This window comes from Sinocyclocheilus rhinocerous, unplaced genomic scaffold, assembly GCF_001515625.1.
Source record: "Sinocyclocheilus rhinocerous isolate Xijiao unplaced genomic scaffold, SAMN03320098_v1.1 scaffold5898, whole genome shotgun sequence".
In the NCBI taxonomy this organism is placed as follows: domain Eukaryota; kingdom Metazoa; phylum Chordata; class Actinopteri; order Cypriniformes; family Cyprinidae; genus Sinocyclocheilus; species Sinocyclocheilus rhinocerous.
Window position 1 is genome coordinate 267394 of NW_015656642.1, and position 12157 is coordinate 279550.

At 36.9% G+C, this 12157-nt stretch overlaps 1 protein-coding gene across 1 annotated transcript in view; it reads left to right on the forward strand.

The window, feature by feature from the left end:
- Nucleotides 1–5413: 5413 nt before the first annotated feature.
- Nucleotides 5414–12157, forward strand: part of LOC107720739 (protein phosphatase inhibitor 2-like) — a 19263-nt gene continuing 12519 nt past the window's right edge. The window contains exon 1 of the mRNA XM_016528563.1: nt 5414–5799. Coding sequence (XP_016384049.1) covers nt 5675–5799 — 125 coding nt within the window. The 5' untranslated portion in view covers nt 5414–5674. The remainder of the gene's footprint in view (nt 5800–12157) is intronic.

The window sequence follows — 12157 nt, forward strand, 5'->3', positions numbered from 1 at the left end:
AGTGTATCCATCCATCCATCATAAAACTACTCCACACAGCTCCGGGGTGTTAATAAAAGCCTTCTGAAGCGTAAGTGTAAGAAAAATATTGATTTTTAAAAATGTATAAACTGTAATCTCCAGCTTCCGGTCCCTTAACCAGGCGCGTTTACGACAAGGCGTTCGAGCGTATGAGGTAGACGTAGCGGAAGGCTAGAGTAGTATTGCATCCTTCATATCTCCGAAGAGTGGGCGGGATTAATCACATGTGGTTATAGTTGCGCCGCCTCTACTGCTGCGACTCCTGAAAAACTTTTTCATTCCGCGTCGCCCCATCAAGCTCTCGCTGGATCCGCTCCTCTGCTATCAATGAGAGGAACGTCTGTACTTCCTCAACAGACCACGAAACAGCCACTTTTTGGTTGTTAAAAAAAGGTGCGCTCGTTCAAAACAGTTGTGTTCGATCCTTCGCTGGCTGTGCTGATTTAAATCTAGCGGGTCTGTTGTGTCTCGTGTCGCAAGTTCAGTGACGCAGGTAGTGACGATTCTCTCCGGCCAATCCGTGATCAGCAGAGTTTACACGTCACGTTTTGGTAACGGTACGGCTCGCTTGGAACCTCAAACGAGGTGGTACTACAAAAAGTACCAGGTACCAGGTACTGTACCCAGTGGAAAACCCCCCAAAAGTGAACCGGACCGAACCGTACCATGCATTGGAAAAGCGCCATCTGTAAACAGCCGAGCTCCTGGAGGCATGTCGTGGGCGGATCTAAAGAGTCGCGAGCACGCGCGCTCTTCTGGGAGAAGTGCCCATACAAGGAATTCCGCCCTTTATGACATCATACAGGGCTATACTCGAAAAACAAAAAAAACTTTTGAAACTTATGAGCCAAGATGGCGGTGAGATTGGAGGAGGTGTTTTTGAAGTGTCTTCAGGAAAGTTTGAGGTTGGATGATATTACAACCAACATAGCTCAAATATTTTATATAGATGAACACATAAACAAGACTTTTAATTAATTTCTCATTTTGAGCCAAATTTATGGGCAGGAGCTCCAGTTGCTACCGAGAATGCAGTGAGCGTGATGACAAATTTTGGCCACAGTTCGTGAATTTTCCGGTAAATGTGACAAAATGTTTCCGAAAATTTCAACAATTGTCAAGACAACTGGCGTTACAGCGAAGCAAACTGAAAGTTTGTCTTCGACCGTACATCAGCTTGTTACTGAGGTAACTACTCACAAAGAGGCATTGAAAGTCATGTCTGCTGAGATTCAGGATCTTAAACAGATGAACACAACGTTAAAAGAAGAAGTTGGAGCGTGCAAGCGGCACAGTTGGAGGTGGACACTGAAGCTGCATGGGGTACAAGAAAAGGATGGAGAAGACGTCTGTAGTGTTGTGATCAATGAGCAATGTGGTACCTGGCATCGGTGACAGGATGGAGGAAGCAGTGCATATCGCCCATCGTCTCGGCCCGCGGAAAAAGGATGGTACATGCAGATCTATAATTATCTTGTTTGCTTTTCGTCGTTACCAGGACACTGTCTGGCAAGCTGCCAGAGATAGTACATTTCTGTGGGACAACAAGCTACGACTCAAAGAGGCCTGATCCCCAGAAGACAGGGTGGCAAGAGAAGAATTTGGCCCCTGGTCTAGAAGGCCAGAGATGAAGGGGAAAAGGCTTCTTTCCATGGATCTTTTTCTCTGATTGACGGAAAGAGATTTGAATATGCCAGTGTGAAGCAGGATGTATATGCATTCTTCTGTTCTCCCTGTATTTAGGTAGTTGTCAGCTTCTTTTAGCTGATTAGCTCAGTAGACAAGTGCCTCATATTTGGCTAGAGATTGATCTTTCAATGATTCAATCCTCAGTGAGTACTGCTTAGTTTGACTCTCAAGTCATATGCTTAATTTTTGTTAGTACTGATTATTATCTTTTTACAATTTTTTCATTGTGCCAGTCATTGTTGGCATATTTTTATAAAGACCTTTTTTTTTCATGTTTAAAAAGTAGTTATCTTGTCCAAGATTGTTATATAAGATTATATGAGGTTATCTTGTTTGTTCTAAACAGGGCTGTCCAAATTTTTTTGTGAGTTGGATGTTAAATTCTGGAAGAATCAATGGGGCAATTTAATTTATTGTAGCCATGGTTCTAATCATTCTGCTGGGGTCTTATCACTCTTTTGCACAAATTTAAGGGGCAAATTCCTGAGGTAATAACTTCTAGTGAAGGCAGATGAATCATTATGTCACTAAAGCAAGATAACTCTATCTTTATTATCTGCAACTTATATGGCTGTAATTCTCTTTCTGCTAACAAAATATTATTTTCCTCAGATTATGTAATTTGACAGAAATGCATAATAAATACCCAGGCCAGTGAGTACTGCTTAGTTCGACTCTCAAGTCATATGCTTAATTTTTGTTAGTACTGATTATCTTTTTACAATCTTTACATTGTGCCAGTTATTGTTGGCATATTTTTATAAAGACCTTTTTTTTCATGTTTAAAAAGTAGTTATCTTGTCCAAGATTGTTATATAAGATTATATGAGGTTATCTTGTTTGTTCTAAACAGGGCTGTCCAAACTCGGTCCTGGAGGGCCGGTGTCCTGCAGAGTTTATCTTTATTATCTGCAACTTATATGGCTGTAATTCTCTTTCTGCTAACAAAATATTATTTTCCTCAGATTATGTAATTTGACAGAAATGCATAATAAATACCCAGGCTCTTTTCTAATTTTAGGCGGCGATTTTAATGAATGTTTAGATGAACACACTGGACAGATTTCCTCCTAGAAGCAAAGATGCTCTCCACACTAATTCTAATAATGTTTTATCAATATGTTCTTCTCTCTCCCTCACAGATCCTTGGAGTTTTGTTGTTGTTGTTGTTCATCCTGACACACAGGACTTCACTTGGTCAAATCTATGATTCTTTTATCAAAAAAAGTCAAAGCTTACAAAGCTTTTGACACCCTTGAGCATGGATTTCTTTTGCAGACTCTCAAGCTATTTGGTTTTGGTGATTTTTTTGTTAATGTTATTGAAATGTTTTATAGAGATAGTAACAGCTCTGTCTTAATTAGCTTCAGCACTTCTAAGTGTCAGACGGTTGTCCTGTTTCACCCTTTTTATTTATTTTAGTTACAGAACTGTTATCTGTGTGTTACCACTTCATGCTATATTCATTGCAATGTATTGAATTAAGATTAAAAATACAAAATAACAAATAAAATGTCAAGAAAGACCTCCAGCCTTCTTCCACTTCATGATATTTTATAAAAGAGTTTTAATTTCAACGTATCAAATAGGAATATATGAAATTTAAAGCAAGTCTTTAATGAAATGTTATGAACCTGAGACTGAACATCCTTCCTCCACTTCATGCCACTTCCTAAATAAAAAAAATAAAAAAATCAAATAGGATAATACAATTCTGAAATGCATAATTTTATATGAAGACTTTTGATGTATTTTTTAATGTATCAATTACCAAAGAAAATAATATTTATTTAGCTATTTACCTTGAATGAGGGGGTACGGTGTCCAACAGGCGTGATAATTGAAGTTCATATTCACAAACTGAATATGCTGAATATAGGCTTTATTTCAGGCACGGATTGCTCACATTTTGTTTCTGTTATTATAAGACACATGGAGGTAAAAAAGGCACTTTTCTATAAACACTACAATTTGTAGATTATACTGGGAAAGCACCATATAGTGCCCTTAGTTTTGCTGATGTAAGGGATTCTCAAAGGACCATCAGTCGGAGGAGGCCTCACCCTATCCGGTTATAAAGTCCATTAATCAGGTCTGTGGAAATCTTCATCTATCGTGAACTGGGCTGTGGTGAGACAGCCTTTCCTGGTAGACACAAGGAAAATAAAAAAATTAAAGACAGAAAGAAAGAAAAACTGAGGCAACTAGCATGAGTTGCAATGGCTTTATTAATGTTGGTGTGGTGCTGGTTGACCAGCATGGTCTGTCTGATATTTACTGGAAATTATATTTAAAGGGGTGGTTCACTGTTTTTTTTCTAGGCTTGATTGTGTTTATGGGGTGCAGTCTAACATGTGTGTAACCTGAGGGAACTTTGCCCCCTTGTGGTGATCTAGACCTCCAGCTTGGGAAACATTTCTGAATCAAACCAAATAATCCTTTAACTTCAGACCGTTGCAGGTAGTCTACATGCCTTACAGCATCAGTGGTCCCTGATGAGCAGCCATTGCATGACTGTTCAGTGTTCACTGTGAAAAGCTGTCCGTGCTACTGAAATGGTGCTGTGTCGGGGTCTCTGCCATCCTCTCTGAAAACCCTCAGCCTACGTTTCCACTAACTTGAGAGGCGAACAATGACATAACTACACAGCCAGCCCACAAGCATAATTCAACACGATCTTTATGGTTTAATGGACTAAAGGTCTTCTGGCCTTGAAATTGCTGTCAAAGGGTGCTCTTTAACAGCATACTTACATTAGGCTTATTTATGTAACATGCATATATTTATGTAACATGCATCCAGACATCAAGGACTGCTGGTTTTCTGATGAAAAGCAATAGGAATTATTGTTACCTAAGATCTATTTTTTTTGTCTGCATGAAAACTGCTCAAATTCATGCTAGGCCAGTAGTTGGCGATGCCACTTTGAAAAAAAAGAAGTGAAAGTGAAAGATATCTTTGTATAGAAACACCATGTGCCTGCGCTCATACCTATAGACTGAACACATAATACATATGCACATAACATCAGCACTTTCACAGATTTGTGTTTTTGTAGTTTACAAGGAGACTTTTCAAAAGTTTGTGTTTTCAGGCCCCCTGAAAATGAATGGCCAAACATCACAAAACGTTTTCAGTGTTTTGTTGAAAACAATGTCATGTAAACGTCCCCCCAGATGTTGGATATTTACAATCAAGCTAAAGAAAAACGGACAAAAGTTGCTTTCAGACAAATGAAAAATGTAGCCATTATTGGTACTACTAGCAAAATATGATCTTTTCTGACTAGCAAAAGACTTATTTAGCAGCTCTTGTCAGAATGAGGAACAACATGGATATATGGATAATTACTTAATTCTATTTACAACGAAAACTCCTAAATTCATGGTACTTACTGTGTAAACCAGACCAAGTATCTCTCAACTCAACTTTCAAAACTGTTTTATGGTGTTTGTCTATTGAAAGTTGTCAGCATGTTGTTAAATTACAGTACAATCCATTGAATGCACTGTACAGCCTTGTTCTCAGCCGTCAAATATTAAATATAGCGCTACCCAAAAGCTAAGTTTACTAAGTTTACTTTGGCAAAATGCACAAGTGTGACTACTGCGCTTGACCTCACAGCCCCAACAAACATGGCGACTGTCGCTTGACGCGTTAGAGTTATGTTTCTATAGCAACGCTGCAACTCTCGCGATAACAGAGAATGCGAGACTGACTGCGGCGCCCTGTTTCCTTTCCCCGCTGTAAATGGGCAAGTGCGCGAGCTCCGGCAGAATTCTACTCATCAACGGTCACAAACTTTAGTCACAGACAGCGTTTAACTCTCATTTGTAGGCACGCAATACATCAGCGGTTAATACATTAAGCCAGGCTGTTGTTTCTGAAGCGCCTCGGCGAGTTTTGGTCGTTTGTTTGAGGTGTAAACAGTGTGAAAGAGGAGTTGTGGGTGGGTTTGACGGTTATGGCAGCACCGCGACCCATTAAAGGGATCCTGAAGAACAAATCCAGTATCAAAGCCCGACCCGAAGAGCCAGTCCAGGACACCCCAGAACCAGGAGCCCCTATAAACTCTGAAGACGACCAGCAGTGAGTAACTAGTTTTTAAAACAGGTTAATTCAGTCCGACAGCGCGTCTGTGGCAGTGTGACAGTCACCGTGAGACCTGTCAATCAAACTGCTCTGATGTTGAACTAGTGCACTCAACCAGTCTGTGGTTTCAGTTTAACTGGTTCCGGTTAGATTACTGGGCTAGTAGCTTAGGCTGCTAGTAGGCTAGCCACTGACCTGTCATCTAAACCAGACCATACTGTTGGAATGAACACAAATCCAACCTCTTCTTTACTAACCAGCTGTTTTCTGATCAGTCTTTGAGCCTGTTGTTTACATGCACAGCTCGAACGGGTATCTGAAATAGGGTTTCAGATGTTGCAAAAGTGTTGTTTTATATTTAACAAACATAAATTATGTAACAGCACTGATATTTTTATGTTAAAGATGCATTAATGTGCTTTAAAACGTTTTATTAGTAACATTATTATTATACAGTCATTCAAATTAAATAGAAATGGGACATTCAGATGGTTGGAAATTTCTTAAAATCAGTTCCTATATATTAAAATATGAATTAATGTGATTTCATCACGTGATAAGCAATAACTGGGCGAATCTGGCTAAACCTTCGAAGAGAGTTTATGAGACTTATTTCACCCCAAAACCAAAGGACCAAAAATAAATATTTGCTGAACCTTATTTAAAAAGAATTTTAGAAAATGAAACTTTGCATTGATACATTAATTTACATGAATTACTTTCAACCCAAAAAAAAACAGTGTAAATTGTGATAATCGTAATTAATAATCGCAAATACAATTTCAAGGGAATAATCGACAATTATGATTTTTGTCATAATCGCCCTTATATATATACATATATATATAATATATAAACACACAAATGAAAAGTTGCTAAAACTTTAAAATGAAATATGAAGAAACAAGAATATAAAAATACAAACTAGGGCTGCATGATAAATCGCATGCGATATTTAATGCGCATCTTGTCAGTAAAGCTGGTTCTGTAATCAGCGGTAAATCTCCATCACGTGCGGGCTTTCACATGGAGCAGCATTTACTACACAGAGCCGTTGTTCACTGACGAGCTGCGATTTATCGTGCAGCCCTAATACAAACATTCAAAATGTTAACAAAAACTACAAAAATGTATCAATGATAGGCTACTAAAATAACACTGGTTCTAAATATAGGCTTATTTTTATGCAAAATATTGCTCCTTTCTTTTGGCTGTGGGGGGAAATGGCATTCCCCGATGATATTTTAAAGGTTTCTTTAAAAATTAAATTCAAAGTAAATATCAAAATATTACCCATGTTCATGTTTTGGTTAGACTTAACCAATTTAACATGTCAACATAAAGGTGGAATAACAACTTGTCCTGTCACTCTGGCTATCATAAAACTCAGCTGTCGCTGCAGATTTGTAAAATTAGAAGAGTGATTTTCTGCCTGAGGGGCGGCGCGTGTATAAACTGATCTCATTCATTTTGACATTCACTCATCCAGAGACACTGTTAGGAGTTGTGGATGTGTGTCTCCACTGAAGCACTTTCTCTCCTGGAGGTCAGAGAAGTTGTCTCATGTCAAGGATGCGACTGAAATAATGACGATCCCATTTCCTTGTTAACTGAGCCGCCTGGTTTTTATCGATATTGATTTGTGCTTTTAGGTTGACCAAATTTTGAACAGGATTTTTCAGAAACATCAATAAAGGAAGTCCTAAACCTCCTGGTAATGGAGAGCTTGTGTTTTCAGTATGGCGCGTGTCAATGTATGTAGGTGTTCTTTTTGGCTTGCCGGCTTCCTCTGCCTCCTCTTCCTCTCTCGCCAGAAGACATTGTTCTTGAATCCAGCTCTCCCACTCCTAGGAAAATAGGACACACTGTAAGAAGCCATTATTGCTGAATCTGTCCTGTGAGACAGCTGAACCGACTGCACTGACACTAAATTAGACCCTAAAATGAATCCATTGATGCACCTAACCACTAGATAACCAAAGTATTGTTGAGTGTATTATAGGCTAATATTACAATATTTCTCGTCTCACAACAAACATTAGGTCTAGACTTGTGCCGGTATTCGGTAATGTGATATATCACGGTAATGCATGTGCACGATATTGTTATCGTGGGCACTTCTAAATACCGTGAATAATTATATATTACAAATTATTCAGAATTTTTAATGCATTTTAACAATACTTTTCCCATAAACTGGTCAAAATGCACAACACTGCTGTATGCAGCTGAAAGAGCATGCGCACTCTGATGTAAACAAGGCGGACCAGAAGCACATGGCGGAACATGTGAGAGATGCTCTGGATGGATACCGGCATATCCCTAATTGGGTCTCATTCACTAAGCATGCGTGCGCACAAATTTGTGTGTATGCAAATGAAATTCATTTAAAATGTAGTTTGACTATTAGGGCTGTGTAAAAAATATCGATATCTCAATATTAATCGATTCTCGTTTTTACGGAACGATATCAATTCTTAAATGGGTTTCAGCCGCGCAAAGGCGTCAATAACGTCTTGTAAACAATGTCACGTAACGTCACATTTACCTCAGAAGCAAACATATTCTGTGACCATAAACTCATTAGTAATAATCGCAATTACAATTTCAAGGGAATAATCGACAATTATGATTTTTGTCATAATCGTGCAGCCCTACCATATAACATATTCATTATAAATTTTACTGTTCTTCAATGTTTAATTTGTTTGAATAAATCCATCAATTTTTATGACAGCCACCATTGTTTATATAAAAAAAACGAATTGAAATAGAAATATTATGTAATTGTAACTTTATTATTTTAAAAACTTTATTAAGTGTCTTCATCGTGTAATTAACAAATCAGTCAATTTTAACCTTCAATGTTATAGTAATGTAGTACCAACTGACTCTCATGTATATTTTACAGCATTAGTTGAGAGATTTTTTTCCTTGAGAAAATTTGGCAAGTAGGCCTACTGTACCTAATATATATCCAAAATAATCGATATTGAATCGAATCGAATCGAATTGAATCGAAAGCTTGTGAATGAGAATCGAATCAAATCGTGAAATTTGTGTCAAAACTCAGCCCTAATGACTATGATCACATATTCTTTTATGTATTTTAATAAGTAAAGGTCAGAATAAGTATATTGTTTCATTTTTACATAAATATATCTGTTACGCTGAATGATGATTTGCCAAAAAAAAGAGATATTGCCATTGTTCCCATAACTGAAATGTTTTTAGTATTAGTTTGTATCATTATATTAGTTAATATTAATAATATTCCTGAGTAAATGACTGCAGAAGCAGATGTTGAAATATAGCTAATAAGTAGTTTATTCTACTGTTCGGATGCTTCCCTGCCATGCTTGCTTAGCTTGTCACTTTGTTTCTGACTTGCTCTGCCCCAAAAATTGCTGTTTGCAGCCATATTTATGAATACTTTCTGTTTGCCAACATAAATGACATTTGGGGTGGAGAATCTCCTCAATGGCCTCTACTGAACTTGTGACAATCTGTAGCGAGAGGAGACTCTCTGTTCAGAAATATTGGCAAGCTGTTATTCTGACAATTGCAATCCTCAATACTTTTCTCTTTTCTTTCCTAAAGGCACGTTCACACCAAGTACAATAAAGATAAAGATATAGTTCAAAACAATAATTCTAAATATAAAACAATAGCAGATTCCACAGCACAACTAACGATAACTGCACAGAGAAACAATATTGTTGAAATCTGAGCGATTTAGATTATTATTTTTTTTAGCTGATGAATGATGAAAGCATTGACAGCCAATCAGAATTATAAAGAAAACAAGTAAATAGAATAGAATAGAAAGAAAAAAGAATAGAGAACTCTAGTGTTAGAGGTAGAGCTGTGCAATTAATTGAAATACATTTTCGATGTGACTTTCACAAAATGGGATGTGCTTGATTTATTAAAGTTTATTAGATTGATTGTTTTTTTAGAAGCACGAAAGAGAACTCGCGTGTCAAATACACACAAAAATGTGTCAAAATGCGGCGCTTGGTGATTATTCACGTAAATGCTCGACCGTTATGTCTTAAGTGAACGTAAACAGTTGAGAATGAAAATACATGTTTAACAGTAAATTGGATCCATGCAGCTCTTAAAGTGACAGCAGCCTAATATTCCTGCTGCCAACTGTGTGCTTCATATTAATCAAACAACAAAAGACAAAGACAAAATCACTCACTGCTCTTGACTGAAGGACTTTTGTAGCTTTAATGAGAACCAAAGCAAGTTTAATTCTTACTGTGAAGGCTATGCTGTTTTATTTTACATTCAATTATTTAATTTGTGTAGTAGGCTGTTAGCTTAATACTTTAGACTTGCTTAACCCCCTTAGCATTCCTGTAAAATTACGCCTAAACCACGCAGTGTATCACGGAATGCTAACAGGTTAAAAAATGTAAAGCACTGTTTGTTTCATTTGTATCTTTTTTTCTATTGTATTTGTTTTTTGCATTTTTTATTGTATTACTGACTGTTTAATTATTTTTTCATAATTTTAAGGACTTTGAGTTACCCTAGTATTCTGCTGTGGTATTGAGAATTGTGAACATTACAACGTATCTAAAATGTAGATATCATAGCAACCTTATTTATACAGAAAATATATATTTGATATATATTGCTATCTTTAAATAAATCACTCATATAAAGTTTTGGTCATATAGCCCACTCATACTTGTGTTAAATAACCGTGATTATAATATTGTAGGGCTGGGACAATAAATCGATGCATCGCAAATCGAGAAATGATTCTTCATCGATTCTGAGATTTTCTGAAGGCATCGCGATTCTCTCTTGAATCGATTCTGAGCTGAGTTTTTAACAGCAGATGGCACTGCGTCCTTTAGAAATAGCCGTATTCTGCTTGTTTCCAGTTCCTTTCACACGCACCACTTGAACCTAAAATAATCATTCATAAAGTTCGAAATGGTTGAAGCGAATTACAAGGATGTTCACAGTGGGCTGTGTTTATGTTAATCTCACAGCATAAAAGCATAAAAGCCGATGTGCAAGTACATTTAACCACTTACATTACTCAGCCGAGCACGCAAGCGCGCTTCTTCGTGAGCATTTGAGTGTGCGGTTAAATACTAGCCTAGAGCACCATCTGCTGTTAAAAACTAAGCTCAGAATTGATTCGAGAGAGAATCACGATACATTCCGAAAATCTCAGAATCGATCCATGAATCGCGATGCATCGATTTATTGTCCCAGCCCTAAAATATTGACCAAAATAATCATGATTATGAGTTTTGTCATAATCGATCAGCCCTAGTTAGAGTTTTTTTTTTAGTTTTTTTTATTTATTTTTTTACAATAAGTAAAAGAAAACAAGTACTGTAAATAGAATAGAAAGTGTTAGAGGGTCAAGTGTAGATAGAAGAGATGTGTCTTTAGCCTTTTCTTCTCGGATCAACATTCAGATTGATTCCGATTGATTTATACTCAAGTCACCTTAGCGCTTTATACAGTAAGGATTGTTTCAAATCACCTTCACAGTATTAAACAGAAAATTAATAGAATTAATGATGCAAACTTCATCAAATATGAGGCAAATCCAAATTCTGCTGTCAAGCAGCTCCAACAGGACAATATTGCTATTATTCATAGATTATGGACCATTTCAACGGATATTCGGCGGTTTAAGGAAGTGACGTCTTTGTTCCTTGGACGTTTCCGGTTAGTGTTTGAGCACATTCAAAACAATGGCGGCAGGCACTTGATGCACAGTGGGGTTACGATAATTGATTTAATCCTGCTGTTTAAAATGTCAAAATTAAAATTAGATCCTTGTTGCTCGGTGGTTGGGTGCTCCCTCTGGCCTGGAACTAACATTAATTTATAAATAATCGGAAATTAAAGGGTTTAGCAGACATGAAAATATCCAAATGATGTGTCATTAGTATTCCTTTGAAATATCAATAATTAATTTTTTAAAAAAATTTGGAAAAGTGTTTACTCATTCTATGACCACACTCAACAAAACTGAATATATGTGAATTCATATATTAATACTAGACACCCTAAAGATAATGTGTACCAAAAGTCTTTGTTAACTCTCTTATATATCTCTTTGTTAACATACTTTACTAGCCTTTAATTTTGGAGCTTTGATGCAGCCATCATCTTCTCAAGGTGCAAACAAGAAATAAACTGCTTTGATCATGTGACAATTTGCACTAACCATGTGACACTGCACATATTTAATGGACACCATTTATTTTTTCCATATTTGCAGGAAGTGCACTAAAACATCAATCAGTAAGTTTTTTTTAGAGCTTTATAAATGAAAACCTTTTTTTACGGTCACTATTGTGACCAGTGGGAT